Source organism: Corvus brachyrhynchos, unplaced genomic scaffold (genome assembly GCF_000691975.1).
Source record: "Corvus brachyrhynchos isolate BGI_N302 unplaced genomic scaffold, ASM69197v1 scaffold4, whole genome shotgun sequence".
In the NCBI taxonomy this organism is placed as follows: Eukaryota; Metazoa; Chordata; class Aves; order Passeriformes; family Corvidae; genus Corvus; species Corvus brachyrhynchos.
Window position 1 is genome coordinate 3,394,953 of NW_008237878.1, and position 20,335 is coordinate 3,415,287.

At 38.1% G+C, this 20,335-nt stretch overlaps 1 protein-coding gene and 1 long non-coding RNA gene across 2 annotated transcripts in view; one reads left to right on the forward strand and one right to left on the reverse strand.

Moving 5' to 3' along the window:
- CACNA1D (calcium voltage-gated channel subunit alpha1 D) overlaps window positions 1-20,335 on the forward strand; it is a 169,564-nt gene that overhangs the window by 82,363 nt on the left and 66,866 nt on the right. The window contains 6 exon segments of the mRNA XM_017732415.1: window positions 6,726-6,895; window positions 15,560-15,647; window positions 16,306-16,332; window positions 17,870-18,030; window positions 18,602-18,827; window positions 18,971-19,178. Of these exon segments, the coding sequence (XP_017587904.1) occupies window positions 6,726-6,895; window positions 15,560-15,647; window positions 16,306-16,332; window positions 17,870-18,030; window positions 18,602-18,827; window positions 18,971-19,178 (880 nt within the window).
- The window catches only part of LOC108446265, a 34,091-nt gene continuing 32,934 nt past the window's right edge, over window positions 19,179-20,335 (reverse strand). Inside the window, exon 3 of the long non-coding RNA XR_001861408.1 lies at window positions 19,179-19,248. This is a non-coding gene — a long non-coding RNA (uncharacterized LOC108446265). The remainder of the gene's footprint in view (window positions 19,249-20,335) is intronic.

Below are 20,335 nucleotides of genomic sequence, written 5' to 3' on the forward strand. Positions count from 1 at the left end.
AGATACTGTAAAATGGATGAGAATTATGGTTTGGCAGATCCTTTGTTTTACATCTAGCTCTTTCTGAAGGTGAGTATTTCCTGGTGATCCATGTCAGTCTTGCCTGCAGAAGGTGACATTCTTAAAAATAGAGTTCATATCTTTAATACCAGTAGTGTAAATGAATAGAAACAATGTGTGTATGGAATCTGCATGTGGTAAATATTGTAATTTCTGCATGGAAGCTGACTGTGGAGACTTTTTCTTACGTATTCCCTTGAATAACAAGGATGGAGAGAATTCATAGGCTTGAGTTAATTCAGCTTTTTCAAAAAACTATAATTTTTACTCTGTATTAGATGCTAGAAATATTCACATTAGTCTAAAAGTGAATTCTCTGAAGGCATGAAATACTAGGCACAGAAACTGGGAGCTCAGGTCAGGCCTTCTCCAAATATTCCAGTGTACAAGACCAGAGCATATCATAACTATTGCTGCAAAAGAGTGAGCTGAAATTGAAAGTTAGAAATTATAAGGTTAAGGTTGTTGGAAAGTTATCAAATAAAGATCAGAATGGAGATTTTAATCTGTCCTGAAAGTGTTAAAAGTTAAAATAAAAAAAAAGTTAAAATAGACACGTCAGTAATTCAGCATGTATTAAACTGGTTTGCTGTGAACAGAGGAAATAAATTATAAAACTTCATAACTTATTTATCAAGAGGCATGGCTTTTAATGATGCATGATAATCTATTCCTGAAGATAGACCTTATCATTAGGGGATGGGTTTTGCTGGTGCCATTTTACGCTCAAGGCATTAGTATTTCTTTGGGTAGCCATGGGAACAACTAAAACCTTTCAAACACACTTTAATAAATGTATAAGTTGAATTTATTGCCTTGCAAAAGGACACCAAGTCATAAGATTTGACATGTCCTTACATCCTCCTACATGTGATCTTGCAGATTACTAAGTGAATGTTAATTTTTTCAATTTCTTTCCCCCAGTAATATTTGCAATGTATGTAAATAATGATTCTAAAAGCTAAGGGTATGTACTCATCCACCCTAATCTCACAGCAATATCTGTCAATTAATGTCATATCTGTTGGTGCACATAAGCTTATACACCTAAGAACTGTTGTCTACAGTATATATGGAAAAAATCATAGAAAAGGCATTTGAATAATGGTGCACCAAATAGAAAACGGCAGTAAACTGTCATCCACACCCTTTCAGCAAAAGGAAAATGAACTGGTTTTGACAGAGTTCCTTTTCAGAGCAGCAGGAAGGCCTAATGAAAAATATAAAATAAAAATTATTGCTGAAAATTTAACTCCTTCCCATAGATAAACCGAATATACATTGAAAACAAGGAGAGGGACTCTAGCTGTAGATCTCAGGAAGTTATGAGCTGAAAACAAAGGAAATGTTATATTTGATTGATCAATTGAATAAACTAACAATAATCAGCAAACATTTTCAGCTGTATACAGAGAAGCTGTATAATTCCTGCTTGAGACAGAAACCAATAAAATCAGTGGGGATAGTTCTGCACTCTTGAATAAGAGCTTGGAGGGGACTGATTTTATTTCAGTCCTGTCTGAACTCACCCCACCAAGGTTTCTTAGGGGTTACTCCTGTGAGGTTCTTGCTGGTGCAGCCCCTGGCAGGGAAACAAACCATGGCAGTTTCAGAAACTCTGTTGAGAGGCCGCATCCCGATGTCAGGTGATGGCAGCGTTTGGTCCTGTGCTCAGGACTTCCCCTTCTTCTTCCAAGAAATCCAGTGTCCTGAGCCAAATGGGTCTTGACCTAGGAGAGAAGGGGCACATCTTATATGCAGATTTAATTAATAATGGTCTGAAACATCAGATCTCAGTTTTGTTACTCTATCAGATGGTTCCCTATCTTGCTGTTCCCACTGATGATCCTGTAGCATTCACGGGCTCTCTGGCACAGTAAGGCTGTACAGGCCCTTTGCTCCACAGAGCTGCTGCTGGAGCTGTTGAATGCACATTTTGTTAATTGCTAATGAATTGCATAGAAATAGCCATGGGTAGGTAATACCAGTTTGCATTTCCCCATCAAGAGCCCAATGCTCCTTGCTTAAGGAAAATTCCTGCTAGGATTTTTTTTTTGTCCTACAGATATAGTTCTAGACTTCAGCCTGTGACTTTTTTTTCCCCTAGAAGAAGGGATGACAATGATGTATACAAATCTCCTGTAATTAAAGATGTGATGTCACTTAACCTTTTTTATGTCTCTCCACATCTGCTACACTTTACATCCAGCTGTGAGCTGTTGTCCATGCTTAGCTGTACTCTTGAAGTAGTTTTAATTCTCTGACTTGATTCTGCTAATTTGTTGGTTGGTATGGTTACCACTGTGTGAAACCACTCCTGCAGGTCTGGTGGCCATCACTGTACTCCTATGAGTACATTTTTGGTATTATGGGATTGTTCTCTGTGAATAAATGAGAGTCTGGGATGTCTGAGTGGCAGTTCTACATATAGAATTAGCTTAACACTTTCCACATACCAGCCCCTATGTGCGGTGAGCTCCGTACAGCAGGAGCTTCGTTCTCCCTCCCACTGCATTTGCAGTGACACAGAAGGGCAGGAATATGGCTAACGAAGGATTTGTGTCCTGGTTTATACTCAGACATCAAAACCACCTGTTTGTTTTATGTCATCAGTGCCTAGAGATGCACAGGAGTTTCAGCAACACTCGTGGTGCTGCACAGGCCCCCTGATGAAATATCTCTGGCCTTTAGCGTGGGAAAGCTTTGAGCTGGTAGGAGGCTGGTATAGGTGACTAGTTACTATATCTGTGAATATACAGAGAGAAGGGAGAGTATAGCAAAAGCATTTCAACAAATTGTCTTAGGATTTTTGGTTAATATGACCCTGCCTGTTATTTAAGGTGTGAGAACCAGGGAGATGTAATTGAGTCCCAGCAAGTATTCCCTGCTGCCACTTCCACCTTGTTGCATCAAGCCATTCCCAACTGATGCATACCAGCAGGGGTTATTTCACTCTGCTGAAGGAAGACAAATCTGGCATGATTACCCCAGACTATTGAAGCATGAATTCAAGCCCTGCATTTTATATGCTTCTGCCTCAACAACCATTGATGATGATGGTGTTGTGCCTGAACAGAGAAATGAGATCATCTTTCTGCAAGGAGACAAGGAATTTTTGGGCAACAGAAATAAACCCTGTGTTTTATATAGTAGGTTAATTATCACTAAAAGTAAATGAGATTATGTAAATTAGTCTCCATCAAATGCTTTATTTTGCAAGTGATGTTTCTACTGTGCTGCAGATGCAGTACCCCCTGCCCAAAATACTTTCAAATGTCAGATCCAGGTCATTTTATCAAACCAGAATCAAATATGTATTTCAAAGTTAGCTCTTAGCACAGGCATTTGTGAAACCAAGTATTTACAGAGCTTAAGTCCACTTACTGCAATTAATGTGCAGTTTCCTGAGCCTGTCAGCTTCAGAGGCTGCTGGCCTGAGTGCTGAGTTGGTGACAGGGAGGCCAGTTCAGGCCACCAGTCTGACCACTTCAGTCCCTATGTTGCCTACACAGCCAAAAGCTTTTCCTTTCTGCCCTGGACCCACCCTACCCACTCCACAGCCATGAAATGCTGTGCAAGCAGCTGTCTTAGTCCTCCTTCCAGGACATCAGCCAATGTTTATGTATCTTTATCTATGTATTTGGCTATCTTTTTGTCTGAAAGTCTTTGTCAGAAGCTTTAAAGAGCCAACATCTCTCACTCTTCTCACCCCCATCATCTTTTTCAAATTACTTATTTCTTGGCCAAAAAAAAGAGATGCTTTTGTTTTGCCAACAGGAAACTCATTGCTTTCCAATTCTATTAAATTTTCCTTTCTTATTCATGGCGTTTCACTGAAAGGAGTATGTCCACCTGTGTCTGAGGGGTGTCACTTCATTGTGGCTGTGATAGAAAAATAATACCACAGAGCCAGATTCTTCCCTCCCTGAAGAAAGTTGTCTTCTTGTGTGTTATAATTCCTTACAAACAGGCAAGATGTTTAAAATAAAAACTAAAATTTTAAAATATTGTGGAAATAAGCACCCTTGCATCTCCCCCTTCTGATAAATTGGAGCAACCTATAACAAGGCAGCATCTGACTTCTGTGCAGTATTAAAGGGAAAGGTCAGAATTAGCTGTGTATATAAAAAACTAGGTTTAATTCTCTGTGTGCAGCCCTTTTAATGTGAAGTCAGAGTTAAAGAGTGGTTCAGCCATGGGTGAAGTACTCTTCAAAGTATCAGCCTTGCCGGCTGATTAATTAAAAAATTATTTCTTTCACTTCACTCTATATGATAATAACAACTTTTGTTTTACTTCACCCTCGCGCATCACATCTCCTTTGAATTAATGAGAAATACCTGAAGGACTTTAAATGAAAAAGGCATGAATACTTAGTAAAAGCTAGCAAGGCTTGTTACTTCTCATTTCCTACTATGCTGTGATAGCTCTTTTTCCAAAGATATTGCCTGTGGGAAGTGAGTCATGAGTGCGTTGCCTCAATCAGGTGTAAAGGACAGTCTCTAATCCTCTCTCTGAGAGAAGCTTAAACCCAGCATTCCATAACCCAAACAGTTTCTTATTGACTTGTGAAATTATTCTTTTTTTTTTTTTTTTTTTGAGCAATTATCTTTCAGAGAGATCTTTAGAGCTCTCTCTTTCTCTGGCATTTTTGTGAGGAGAGGGCTTCTTGCAGGACCTCGTCCTTGGATGGGAGGTGAAGGGTGGCGAATGCAAAGCAAGCACTGGCATTCTTCAGCTTCATTACAGTGCTATCAGATGGAACAGGATGATCCCCATGTGCCAAACTGAAATGCTCTGTTGAATTAAGTCCTCAGCTGTAAAACACGTAGTGCCTGCCTCTTAGCTTTTACAGCAGAAAGCTGTGTAGCTTCTGCAACATAACATTAAAATGACCTGCAGCATCTCTATAGTTGTATGTAAACAGCTTAACACTTAAATTTACTGATGTCCTCTAAACACTGAATTATTTCTCTGATGTGTTTAAAGACTAAAAAGCCAATAAAAATAAATAAGAAACCCCCTGGAGAGATTATGCTTTGCAGTTCTAAATAAATAATGTATGTCACCAAACAGAAATATTATATTGAAAAATGGAGACTTTCTATTATTCTGTTCTGTTTTCATAGGACAACATTTTAAGTGATAATTGTTTCACCTTCTCAAAATATTTTTCTGTCTTATGCTAATTTTCTAATTTTTTCCACTTGAGAAAGGGTATTATTGACTGCTTTAATAAATTTCCCCTTAAAAGTGTATTAATTAGGGAGTATTTTCAGGTGAAATTTTTCAATAAAGAGTTGCAAATTCATAGTAAATGAAATTGCTCTAGCCATTTTTAAAGCTTAATTTAAACCCTAGTGTAAGATTAACAGAGCTAGCAATAGGACAAGGGGTAAACAGCTTAAAACTTAATGAAGGCAGTTTAGATCAGATATTGGGAAGAAATTTTTCCCTGTGAGGGTGGTGAGGCCCTGGCACAGGTTGCCCAGAGGATCTGTGGCTGCCCTCTCCCTGGAAGTGTCCAAGGCCAGGTTGGACAGGGCTTGGAGCCACCTGGGCTAGTGCAAGGTGTCCCTGCCCACTGCAGGAACGTGGAATGAGATGAGGTCCCTCCCTGCCCAAACCATTCAATGATTAATATGTTAGAATAAGCTTAACTTTGAATACTGAATTGTATGTACTTGGAATACAGTCCAAAAGATACTTGCCTGCCCCTAATTCTACATATTGATATTCAGGTAAATTGGAATGTGTTTGATCCTTCTAGCAAAAGGGGGTTACTTATTTTTAACTGTGGATCCCATTAAAAGTTGGAACAATGTTGGCACGTGAGGGAGATGTGGTGGGAAAATATACTTGGTAATTGTCTTGTGTTGTGTGTCATTCAGGGAGTCATAGATTTATGGGGTAATTCAGGTTGAAAAAGACCTTAGGAGGCCATTTTATCCAATCTCCTTGTCAAAGAACATGATTTCCTTATTTTCATTATCATTGCAAGATAATTCAAGGATTGATCCTAATAATGAACTAAGCTGGGCAGACAGTCCAATACATTGTCTTGAGATTGGGGCAATGAGATAGAGGATTAATTTTATATAACTGTTTCTGATCTGTGAGAACAGGACTTCTAGGTTGTGTTGCAGGGAGCAAAAGGGCAAAACCCCCAGATTTCCAACAGCTCAGGAGTCTGTGTGTGATATAGTTAAGGGGGAGCCCAGTAGTGGAATTCTGGAATGCTGTATGTTTGGATATGGCCAATGAACTGGATTTTAGAACCAGCTACCAGAATGTTCTTTTCACTGAAACTTAACTGTGAAATTACTTCGTTATTGCAAGTTAGTTTCTGTTTGTAGATAGAAGCAATTTTAAAATCTGTATTGAAGAGCAGGTAACTAAATGGGAGGAATGGACTCTTCCCTTATGAGAAGTGTCAAAAATACTGCTTAATTTTTGATTAAATTATAAAAGCTCTGAAAGTTGAGATGTAATGAGGTAGGGATTTGCCATGACTTCTTTACACCTCTACCTTGTTTTCAAAGCAGCACTCAAATCTTCAGTGTATTTTCTATGTCACTGTGTTAATCTGCAATGTCAAGACTTGGATCAAAATGCTGGGGAGTTTGTCAATCAGTGGTTTTTTTTGCTTTATCTGCATTTGATAGAGAATTTTCCAAAGAAAGGGAAAAAGCCAAGGCCCGAGGGGACTTTCAGAAGCTACGTGAAAAGCAACAGCTTGAAGAAGATCTGAAGGGATATTTAGACTGGATTACTCAGGCAGAAGACATTGACCCCGAGAATGATGAAGAGGCTGATGAAGAAGGCAAGAGGAACAGTATGTATCTTTCCTCTCTACTTCTATGGGGACAGTTTGACTCCTGGGGGTGTTACCCTGCACTGAACCCAGCCTGTCCAGTGCTTTCCCTTCCCCAGTTTGCAGAAGTGTTGGTTGGCAGAGCAGTTGTCTGTTAACGTGGCGATGCTGTCACAGAAGATAATTTGGAGTCTTACAACAAAATTCTGCTTGGGGTGTCCAGCATAAATCACTGTCTGCATTCAGTCACTACTGAGACATAAACTTTGCTTTATTTGTGTTCTGGAAAAAGTTAGTGCAGAGAAGCCATGTGCCACTGTCATTGTAAATCCTTAGAATGTGTTTTCCTGTGGGTGCATGCAAGGGAAATAACAATGCTATAAAGAGCTTAAAAATATGGCCAAAGCTACAGTCAAGAAAAAACCTTGTGCTAATACTGAGGAATTTTTTTGTTGTTTTTAAAGCAGGAAAATTACATTCTGGGCCTTCCTTTTTTGAAATTCAGAAAGCAATATAATATATTTTTTGTTGTCTTAACTGGGTGTGCAATAAATGAAATCTTGTGGGATTTTCACTTGACGCTAAGAAATATCATGTATGATGTATTTATTGGACAGTAGGGTATTATGGACAGGTAATTTATGCTGTAGTGACCCTCTTGTGCTTCTAACCTGAGTCCTAAGATAAAAGAATAAGTTAATTTCGTGATACTATAGCAACTTTAAAAGTTATAATTGTTTTCTATATATCAGAAAATTCTGGTAACAGCAGTATTGTAATGTCATAATTTAGCAGAGGTTATTTTAGCCTCTTTGTCATGTTTGCATAGTAGTAGTTAAAATTCTCATGAGAAGTTTTAGAGCTGTACATAAATAAGAACACAACTTCAGGATGTGGTTACTGATTTAATACTAAGATTAAAATCCAAATTTCAGTATATATTCTAATGTTATATAGCATCTTATTATTAATGTTATACTCTGGATAGCCATGGTATTTTTTCACTTAAATACCATAGAATATTTATAAGGACAAATGGTTTGTCAAAGACAGCCCAGAGTATTATTTTCTGTGTTGAAATAATACATTGTTACCCTTGCTTTTCTTCTAGTTTTGCTAATTTGTTGTGAACTGTTCCTTTAAGTCATGGTACTTTTCAGATGCAGTAAGTGACAAAAATTACATGGTTTGATATTGAGCTATCTACTTTTAAACTTATCTCTGTATTGCAGAGATGGTTTTTAAAAATACTTGGTTTTCAGTTTCAGAATTTTATTAGTACTTTTGTTCACAATAAAAGCAGAGTGTGGGAGTATGGACGTGTGCTACTGACTGGAAGGACAGTGATTTTCTGAGAGGCTGGAAGGCAACCTGTGTGTTGGTGTTGATCCCAGCATCACTGAAAAGGAATAATTTATGTCTATAGGAAGATGTGTTACACGAATAAAATTTTTATCTAGAACAGAGCAAAAAAGCCAGAGTTCACTGTACTTAGTTATTACTACTAATGTGTGGAAAGAGTACATAAACTGTGGGCTTGAGTACCAGTAGAAAATCCTGAGCCTGAGATATAAAAGATGGCACACTTTATGGAGTAAATACACTTTGTACAAGGCTGCTGTGCAGAATTGTAGGTGATGCTGAATTTGCAGGGTGTTGGATGACTGTGTTGTCAGCTGTGGTGCCAACAGACTTGGTTTACAGGTGAAATCCCAACAACCTTTTTTGTCCTGTTCAAATTGGATGTTTATTAACAGGCTGCAAAAATACCCATTGGCTCTGACATTCCTTAAACAGATTTGGGGTCATACAGATTAAAAAAAATACTTTGCATAGTTGTTGCATTTGAAAGAGCTTTTAGGTCTAAACTGTTAACTGAGGCATAATTTTAGGCTAAGTTAAAGGTTGTAGAAGACTTGCAGAGTGAAAATAGAAGGAAAATAATTAAAATAGCTTTAAGAGAAATGCCAAGAATTTAATTTCAGGCAGACATCTATGTTTTCAGTGGAAATTTCCAGTGAATAGGCAATCTCCTAGCACCCTTGGATTTATGCACATGTCATTAAATATGTGGCTTGGTATTTCATTTTTAATATTAGTTGCAACAACCTGTAAAGGAGGAAGGGTTACTGAATTGCTCCACCTCCTGGCATTCGAGATATTATTAGGAAATAAATTTCGTTGAAATATACTGGTGATGTTTTTCTTGAGCCATCTTGGCAGCATGAGTTAGAGCTGGGTCCCAAGACAGTCAGAATAATAATACTTTTCAGGCTTCTAGGCAACTATGTCCCTTCTTGGAATATCTAAACCTCTGGGTGATCAAGATTACTGCTGATTTATGGTGATGGGAGATCACCATGGTGTTCTCCAATGATGTAGAAGAGCTCTGGGTTTAGGATACAGAAGATCTCAGTGGCAGGCAAAAGTAGAGATTTAAAAGATGCTTAAGTCAGTGATTAATAGTTTCTCACATAATCCTTTGAAATTGTAGTTGAGGTTCCTGCAATGCCCCGCCCCCTGCATTTTAAAATTTCTAACTAGAGAAGTCATTAAGTCATTTATTTATGGGTTCTATGTATTTGTACATCGCTGTTGCTGATAATGGGCAGGTATTCAATGCTGTTGAATAAAAGAATACCTTTAAATTACTAGACTTATAAACATGCCTTACTGAAAGTTGGAAGTCTTTATTATGAACTAATAGCTGATTATCCTGAAGTCAATGAAAAAACTCCCATTGCCTTCAAAGCACTGCGAATTTAGCTCAAAATGTGAGGATCCGTGAGAGGTGAGGGGTTTAGCTGTGATCAGTTGTGCTGCCGGTGATTTCAGTTTGTTTTGCCTAACCTTGCCTGTGTTGTGTGTACGGACACGTTTTTGTTTTTTGCGTTGCGACTGCTGCCACCTCCCGCGTCACTGCTGGGATTACATGTGCTTCCCCAGGGCTTACACTGGCTGACTTAATGGAAGACAAGAAGAAAAGCAGACTTAGCTGCTTTGGCCGTTCTTCCAATAAACATGGTAAAACGTGTTTGGATTTGCAGTTGAACTTTCTTTTGTGCCAATACTGCATTGGATGTGGTAGCTTTCGGGAGCACAGATTGTTTGCATTTCTATAACCAAGGCATAAACCTCTGTGGCATGGAACCCCTTTGCATGCAGACCTTCCTGCTGGTTGAAGTGCATGTTTGAAACAGAGGTGCTGCTCTACCTCCCTAAAGCAGAGTGTTCAAACCATTCAGATTTCCACTGAAGTGTCTTTGTCTGTGGCTGTTCTTGTTGAAGAATGGGTTTTCTTTTTCAGAAGTCAGGTAAATCAGATCAAAAATGTATTTTGAATTTGGGTGTGAAGAAATTAATAGAAGTGTTTCACAAGTTTTGTAATGCATCATAGTGTAAGCTTAGAACAGCATGATGATAATATTTACTATTTATTTTTGATACTTATGATGTGGAATCTAACAAAACACAACAAGCTTTTGCTGTATCTCCTCTTATTATTGATGATTTTGTTTCTGTAATTTGTTTTACTTGATTTTCCCCACCCACATTGGAGATGGACAGGAGGTTTAGAGTATGATGGTTATTTTCAAATCTGCCTGTTTTAATACTGGCAAATGTCCTGTTTTGACATGAGCACAGTTGCAGTAGTTAGGAGATCTAGTTTTAATCCTACCTGCAACTAAGTTATATGACCAACTGGATTTCTTGCTGTTCCTAACAATCACTATTGCAGCCCAGACTGGGGGGGAAATCTCTCATCCAGTTACTTTAGAAAGTACAGAATTCTAAGTCAGAAATTGCTAGGACCTGATGGACTCATTTGGTACAAACACTGAGCCTGCTTGCAATTATTTGTGCAACTGTTACATATATTGTCTGATAGCTCACGCATCTCCACGTGCCAAACCAGCTTTTCTATCAAAATTGCAAGAAGACAGTTGCAATTTTACTTTGAACTGTGTATTTCAATGTAGTCCTTAAATGAGGAGGTTCAGGTTCTGATGTCTGTCAGGAAGCAGCCTGGCACTGGCTGAAAACCTCCTGTCACCTGCTGGCAGTGGCTGCTGTCTCACTACTTGTACCTGACCTTGCAAGTCAAAGGCACCCCAGACTCATGGGCACTGACTTGGATTCTTCTTCCTTGCAGGGCCAGGCTCACCTTTTGTGAGTAGGGCTTTTCCAAAGTACAAATTAATGCCCTAAGTTTATTTCTTCCTGAGTTCATGAGATGATTATGCTGATTTGAGGAGTTCAAACTTAGACTGTCTCTGGATTAGAAATACCACCCCAAATATTTTTCTTTGTATTCCCTCTACCTGTGTTTCCATTAAAAACAACATGTCTGTAGAATATGCAACATTCCCAAGGTTCACAGTGCCATTCTTCAGGGTACAAGTGGTTGTTTCAGTGATGCTACAGTAACAAAACCCTGTTATTTTGCTGTCCTTCCACTGCTATGCAGCCAACCTTATATTGCTTTAACGTGGACTGTCTATAAAAAGAGAAAGCCCATAAGAATGATCTACAACAACATTAAACCTGCACTATGGAAAAAGATATCTTGCTACACTATCACACAGAACATCTTCCAAGCAGACTCTCCTTAAAGTGAATTTACCCCGAGGAGCTTCACAGTTAGAAGAGATAGTGCCACTTCTTTCTGAAGTGTTTTCTGGGCATATAGCAGACTTAGGAAAATTTGAGATGAATTTGCAATGATAATGTTGCCACTTTGGGGGTTTGTGGTTTTTTTCACTCTATTTTCCTTTTTGACTATCTCAAAGATTTGGTATAAAGGATTCAGAAAATTCATGTACTAATTTGAGAAAGAATTAGGAAAATTTTGGAGTTTGAGGAATTTGTTGGCTGTTACTAGAAAACAGAAGATGACATTTTTTGAATGACTGATCTAAAATTTTGCCAATTTAAAATAATGCCAAGATTCTCTGCAGTAGCCAATAATGATGAGCTGTGCAGATCACTCCACTTCTGCAGCACTTTTCCTTCAGCACATGTAGCCAGAAGGCTGCCCAACATGCACCAGTGTGACAATGATGTCAGCCTATGGATCAAAAATGCACAGTTGAAGTTGAAACAGGTTAAAATTTTGATCATATACATTCTAGAGGAAAACATTCTAACAATAATACTTGACACCACAATTCAGTAATTCAGGTAGTAATTTAGCCTGCTTCTGGATTCTACAGTGACACTGAATTGTTGTATTTCAGGATTATGGAATTTATTTCTTCTAACTCCAACTGGCGAGGACACATCACTGCTGACAGACAGTGGCTTGCTCTTCACTGTGCATTAGTTATGTTACATCCTGGAGTGGAGTTTGAAATCTCTGCTCCAAAGTCTGAAAACTCCATAGAGTACCTAGTGAATAGAATGGATTGTTTTTCTCGTGTTATATTCTTATCCACAGAAGCAAAATGTGGTAGTTGATGTATTTGACCTGTTTTCTATACACTCAGGAAAGTATTAAGCTGCATGCTGTATGGGTTGCTTATATTGTCTAATGCAAGCATTCTTTTGTTTGAAACCAGTTACCTTAATTGAAGAGATTATTAGATCTAGAAATCTAGATAATCTTTCCAGAAGAATGCCAGTGAAATAAGGGCAAAAGGTGAATAAAGAAAAGGGAAAAAGATTCTCTGCAGTAGCCAATAATGATGAGCTGTGCAGATCACTCCACTTCTGCAGCACTTTTCCTTCAGCATGTGTAACCAGAAGGCTGCCCAACATGCACCAGTGTGACAATGACATCAGCCTATGAATATTCCTTTGAATACTGGGGTGCCAGTTTATAGATCTCAGTGCTGACCGTGCTGAGATAAATCCCTCAAAAGTTCATTGTGTGCTGTGTTTGCCTCATGGACACCACCTGCCCTTATGGAGCTGTGGCCGTGGAATTGAGTCTCTTTGAGACCTGCCAGGTTGCTTGCATTAGCAGAGTGGATGTGGACATGCAGTGCTGCTGTTTTCTTCTGGCTAAAGACCTGATGACTTGCTGGCATTGCTGGAGCTGGTCTTCCACACGGTGCCTTTCTCAGTGCTTCTGTCAAGTTTTAATTTTGACATATAAGTTGCAGGATAATGACAGCTGAGTTTCTAACGTGAATTGGTTCTTTTTTTCCTTTTCTGTTTGTAATACAGCACCTGCAAGTCACTAATAGAGATGGAGCAACAGCCCTGTGGTGTCTGAAACACAGTAACATTCTGATGTATTCAGTAATTAGCAGAACTGACATTCGCTTCAATAGGGACAAAGATATTTTTCTTTGTTCTTTTTCTTCACACAATCCTGTTCAAAAGGGGCTGGTATTTCTTACTGTGGGCTAACACATCAAGTCTGGGTAGACTTGAGTTAAAATTACCGTACTTTACATTTACATGCATTTGCATTGCCTACATTAAATGTAGTTTTTTTGACACTGAGTGACACTTTATGAAGAATTGCATTCTAGGCACTGGTTTTATTTCAGGGGAAGGAAGGGTTGATAAATTTGAAATAAAAGTGTGAGACACGCTCCACATATGCAATAATTGTGGAAGTAGGCCTAGCTGTGTTTTCCTGGAAGCTCTTAATAGCATGTGAAACAAGACTTCTGCACTCATATTTTGCAGTTGTTCATTGCAAGTGCTGAAATGTTCATCCTTAGGTGACTGTACTGCTGAGTTTTCTAACACCATTCAAGTCACCTGGCACAAGGCAACCAGTTCAGTTCTTTACCACACAGGGAAACACATTGCATTTATTGCAAAAGACCATGGCATTTTAAAATCAAAATTCTTCCTTCTGAAGCCCTGAGACTATGTTTGAAATAATTTTGTGGGTTTTTTTTTCTTTAACCCTTTGAAATTTTAATAGTTGAATTTGAACATCAAAGTTTTTTTCTTCACTTTTCAATGAAATTCCTTTTGAAGTCTGACTGTAAGCTGTGAAGTTCTTACAGGACGAGCAAAAATCATTATTTTAAAACTGATCTATGAAGGGAAGCATGATATTAGAATTAAGGCACTTGCAGGTGCTAACCAGAGATGTTTAATATATAAAGCAATTACAGTAATATTTTAAAAGGATCATCAGAACAGAAGAACCTTGTGAAAGAAGGTTTTGCTGCTTACTGCCTGAAGTGCTTTGTTTATTCAAACACCTGCATGGACATTTTGGATCTTTGTTATGCCACTTTGTTTAACATTTCATGTAACAGTGACTTGCTTATGGGGACAGATTCTCAGCTGTTGCAAACGGTAGCTGAGCACCTGGCCTGCAAAAACCTGTCAATCTCCAACTTGGATGGGATTGATGGGCACAGAAACCAAACCAGCACTTCCCACTTCCCTGTATCTTCATGTCGGTGTTGAGGCAATACAGAGGCTGTGCAGAGAGACTGTTTCTAGCACTTCTCACTTTGTACCTGATTTGTAGACAAATCAGAAAATTCAGGGCCCGATTCTTAAATCTCATTTATATCATCCTTTAGGCTACCAAAATAGTGAGATTTTCCTATTGGAAGTTGGCAGTGTGGCCCTTCTGCCCTCAGTACTCTCAGTGCACAGACATGGACTTAAACCCTTCCCAACAAACCAAACCAAACCAACCAAACAAGCAAACCATCAAAACAGTGGAAGGTACACACCAGAATACCTTTAGAATGCTCTGTTTTTCTTTTGTTCTTGCTGTTTTACAGTAATTTCAGTGCATCTTCCACCTCTTATGTTTCCTACTATATGGTATTTCTATTGTATAGACCAGCAACATTAATTTACTCTTTTCTTGTTCCTGAGGTTTTCCTTTCATGCTTGCTTTGCAGACATGGAAGCAGTGCTCTCCCCTAGGAATTACTGCGAACTTTGGCTGTTCATCATTTCCTAACACTTTTTGACATAAGGTGTCCTCCCTCTGTATTTCAGTTGATTTGAAGATAAATGGTGATGACCCAGCTGAAAATGAGTTTTGTCTAAAAACCATTAGCTACAATTGCTAACTACTCAGTGATCATTCACTATATTTATAGTAATTCACTGTGTGGCAAATGTAATTGTCCCCCTTTTATTAGTAGTAATTTTCATCATGCTTTGAAGTACCATTCTCCCATTCCCAGTGTTCCTGCCTGCTGCTCACACAGTATTTGCAGGCACATTTACTTTCTGGCATCCTGCCTTGATAATTCATAATGTCAGTAAAAGCAAAGAGTGGTCAGTGTGACCAGGATGTGATAGTTCCTACTTTCAGGAGAAGTTTGATGATATTTCTTGGAATCAGTGAGCTTGTTAACAGCACTTCAGTTGAAAAGCACCTCCAAAGTGTTAGCAGAATATGTCTCAAAATGAAAAGTCACAGAATCTATCTCAGCTTAATTTTTTTACTGGGGTAGCATATTCTTTGTACAAACCTCCTCTACTTTGTATTCTGTAGAAAACTGTAAGCAATTACCTAGAATCATTGAAAACAAACAAACAAACAAAAGCCACCATTCACTCCGGAATTCTGTTTGCTTCCTTTTGGTGGGAGAGGAGGACTGGTGAAGTGTCTGACTTCATCTATGACTCCTCAGATCTTCCAAGCTCTCAGCAGACCTGGAGGCGTTCTTGCTGTAGGCCAGGAGATGCCGTGCTGGGCAATGCCTTGCTTGGTGCTGAGTCTAAGGCAGTTGTGTTTCCCCACAGCGAGCATGCCCACCAGCGAGACCGAGTCTGTGAACACGGAGAACGTCAGCGGGGAAGGGGAGAGCCCGGCGTGCTGTGGGAGTTTGTGGTGAGTGCACGGATGGTTGTCAAGTACCCATCTCAGCATTTCAAAGGGTCGTTCTTTCCCCACTCTTTATTTAGCCAAAAGAGCTTTGAAATAGTCAAGCGTTGTATGGCACTTGCAGGAGTTTGATATTAGACCAATTATTAGAGTATTAAGGCTCTAATTCTCAGATTAAAAAGATATTAAACAGTTCAACTCAACTTGCTTTTCCTAAAACCTTTTATAAAATATAATTATAAGAAAATAATGGAAATTTCTAATGACATGTAAAAACAAATATTTTCTGTTAGATTGTGTGTGACCCGGAGAATATGTATGTTTTAGACAATAACTGAACGTATGGGAGTATTTCTATAACCCGAGGTGTTCACTATTTATTTGCTCAGATTTTCGTGACTTCCAGGCAGCTTCTGCATGTTTATTCAAGGTTTATTTACTGAGTTTTAAAGGAGATTTCCTTTCTTTCACTAAGAAAATTTGTAAGGCTTTAGAAATGGTATTTCAGAGAATAAATAACAGACGAAAGAATTTCGGCATTCATTATGCATTTTGATAGAAGTTTGTTTTGTGTATATGTAATGCCAATGGTAAATTCTAAAGAAAATGAATTTGTTAATTACTTTTTCCCCATTCTTAAAAATGTATTTTCCTTTTCTTCTAGTCAAACCATCTCAAAATCCAAGTTCAGGTCAGTATTTTCCCCTTATAATCACATTCTAAGGTAAATGCAAAATCTCGGTCCAATTCTCACTCTTCTGGGCTGACCCTCGCTCCAGCTTCTGGAATGTTACTCTGCAATGTCAGTACTGTGTGTTTGAGCACAAAGTAAGTCAGCCCATAACTTATCAAGGATATTGTTTTGACTTTAATGTCAAAATGCCTTTGGATCAAAATAGAAAATGCTTTTCTTTGCAAGCTCGCCTACCTGCTGCACTACAAGTCAAAATACAAGTTAATCTTTGGGAGCATGCCTTTACTTGTAGCAATCTAATGGAGAAACTTCCTGCTATTCTCCTTTTAAATTTTTGTTTTATTTCTGTGGTCTGTTTACATATGCCTATGTTATTCATGCACATTCATATGTGTACCAGTTAGCTGTACTTTATTGTCACTGGTTCTTCACATCTTTTTGGGGAAAATGAAAAAATGGCCCCATTGGCTTCAGAATGCTTGCAGTTATACAGTTTGATCCTGCTTGTGAATCTTATAAGTAGAGATAACCCAACATTATTATTCTTGTCTCATGGAATTCAATGATAGGATGTTCTGTAAGTGTAAAAAAAAAGTCAGTTCAACCTACCCAGGGAGTGAGCCATCCTGCTGATGGCCGTGGGCATAGCCCTTGTAGCAGGGGATTGGCAAGATAAGAATGTTCTTGAATACCATGTTGATTTAGGTCAGGACAGGATATTTTTCCTTTATATGGCTGGAATACTGCAAAGGTTTGAAACATCTTTGTACTGATACCTAAACCAGTATTAATTTCCATTATTGCAAGGACAAATTTAAGGTGCATAAAGAAAACTCAGTTAATGCTTGAACACAGTTCCCAGAAGTGAAGCAGAGAAATCTAGTTTTATGAGTCCAAAGATATATCCTCACTTGTGAATCCAACCCATAACTAGGCAGAGCCTCGACTTGTCACTCTTATTTATTTCACAGACATTTGCCCACTGACACAATTTCAGGGTACATCAGTAGAAAGCTCTAGGAGTTACTGAGGAAGATTTCTGATGGTATAGGGTAGGTTTCTAAAAGATGACCCTAGCATTCCTATTCTGTTTAATCCTGCCAGAATTCTCTTTGTGGTCTAACTCAAAGCTTACATTTTCACACTGAATTTAATTTGAATTCTGATTTGATTCATTGACTTTTCTTTATTGCTATTAAGTGTATGGGGCCTTGGAAAGATAGATATATTTTGCTACTCAATGAAATGTTAAATGCAGCTTAATCTAATTATGTCACAGGCAATTTGAGTCTCCAAATGTTGTGGTTTACATTTAGAAATCTATAAGGAAATATGAAAAAAAGGAATAACACGTTAGCAGTCCCTAATCTGCAACTGGTAATGATTTACACAGCTATTAAGTATTATACACATATTTATGAAAATACACCTGCTCACACATACACACTTGCACTGTTTTCTACACAGAAGAAACTCTCCTTAAGTTCATGTGTTTTCCATATAATAATAAATTTATTTTTATTTGAACTTTCAGTCGACGCTGGCGTCGCTGGAACCGATTTAACAGAAGAAAATGTAGGGCTGCAGTAAAATCTGTCACATTTTATTGGCTTGTTATTGTCTTGGTCTTTTTGAACACATTAACTATCTCATCAGAGCATTACAATCAACCTGACTGGCTGACCCAGATCCAAGGTACAGTCAAAAATTATTTGTCCTGGTCTTGACTATAGATAGTTGTGCTCTATCAGTGGCTACTTTTGTACTTTGCCATTTTGTTGTTTGCTGTCTGAAGGATATTCAGCCCAGCCAAAGGGAGATACAAGAAACAACTGAATGTGGTCTTTGATTTCCACAGCTGTAACACAGCTTAGTAACACAGACCTGACAATGCTAAATTGTAAATACCTGTACTTTTATCATGAAACCGTGCTTGAAAGATGAGGAGGAAGTGGGAACTGGCACAGCAGAACTTGCTGTGGGCTGGTTGCTTAAGTTACAGTGTGGACTCAAGCTGTGAGCTGAGGAACCGTGAACTGCACAACAGATTGGAAAGATGAATAGTTTATAGCTGGCAGGAAGCTTTACCTCCTTGCATAACTTTTGCCACTTAAGCATCAACTACAGTCCAACATAAAAAAAGCAGTACTTCCTTTTTAAGCAAAAAGCTGCAAACTCATATAGAAAGTATAGTGCTAATATGTTAAAATAAAAATGGAATCTATGAGGCAATTCAGAATCTTTTTTCTTTAATATTTTGTTCCAGATATCGCAAATAAAGTTCTTCTGGCTTTATTCACCTGTGAAATGTTAGTAAAGATGTACAGCTTGGGCCTACAGGCTTATTTTGTTTCTCTCTTTAACCGCTTTGATTGCTTCGTTGTTTGTGGTGGCATTGTTGAAACCATTTTGGTGGAGTTGGAAATTATGTCACCCCTTGGAATTTCAGTGTTTCGCTGTGTTCGTCTCCTGCGTATTTTTAAAGTAACCAGGTAAGATTATCTGATACTGCTAATTCTAAGGATAGCTGAAGAGTGATCAGCAATTGTTTTGTAATACTTCATCATGCACTGCTCTTTTACTGTTTTGTTTGGGTTTTTTTGGTGTGTGTTAACACACGCATTTTAATTTATAGGCACTGGGCATCCCTGAGCAACTTGGTAGCATCCTTGTTAAACTCAATGAAGTCCATTGCTTCACTGTTGCTTCTGCTTTTCCTCTTCATCATAATCTTCTCGTTGCTTGGAATGCAGCTGTTTGGAGGCAAATTTAATTTTGATGAAACTCAAACAAAACGGAGCACCTTCGATAATTTTCCACAAGCCCTTTTAACTGTATTCCAGGTAACTTTCTTTCATCCCGTATGAGACATTTGACCTTTGATCAACAAAACTGTTTAAGCGATCGTGTTGCCTGAAAATAAAATCATGAATACTATTTATTCAGTTTACTTTAAGTAGCATCCTGCTCATTAAATTCAGTAGTTTGGTAATTTGCACCATTTGGACCATTTGTTTCATATCTGATTTGATCTATCTATGCAACATAGCTGTCATGTTACTTCACAGAGTTAAATCTCCTTTGTCCATCAAACACATGGTTAGAAAAAGAGGTGGAGTGTTATTTTTATTTTGATTGAATTATTTTCTTTAACTTCATTAGCTGTGTAAAAGTTCAGCTGCTCTCAAGCAAGAAAAAATAATAAGCCTTTAAAGAGTGCATATTTACATATGGGTCATATCACTCTAATATAAAAATAAGCATTGATTTCTTTAGAGACCAGGTTTTATTAAAATCTTCAGGCAAACTTGTCTGCTACTTGTGAAATGGCACAGCCATACTTAGATTTTACTTTTCACTAATTTGTGATGTTTTCTTAGAATTTATTTTTCCCAATTTGGATACTGTAATTAGGCTATTTGGTTTCATCTTTCTCACCATTTTCATATTTGGCTTTGTACATTACCATAATATTTGTTTTCAGACATTGTAGGTGAAAGTTAAAAGTTGCAGAATTCACCTTGGCGTCAACTTCCTGTCTCTTTGGTGGAAGTCTCATCTGGTGGCTTCCCAGAGCAAGCAGAAAATCTTTCCATTTAATTTTAAGATAAGGAGATATTAATGAGAAATTTCCTTATGGGGAAAAGTGTTCACATTTGACCTGATATTGCCCCTATAAAAAGTTAAGGCTCTACTTTCCAATTCAGCTGAGTTAGATTTTATTCAGATTTTAGGCTGTCTCATTTTCAAAGGAAAGGAGCTTCCTTCAGTTTTAGAAGACACTCAGGACCAACCAACCTGTTGGTGCTCACTAACAATGAAAATCAGCTGGATAAGTTCAGCTCTCCAAAAATGAATTTCAGAAAATGGCATGCATTTAATTTTCTTAAACAACCATTTAATTGCTTGGAAGGAGAGTCAGTATTACATGTTTTCTCAGGTTGTAACTGATAATTTTTAAGAAATTAGAAATATAGGAAATGCCCCTATAGCCTGCATT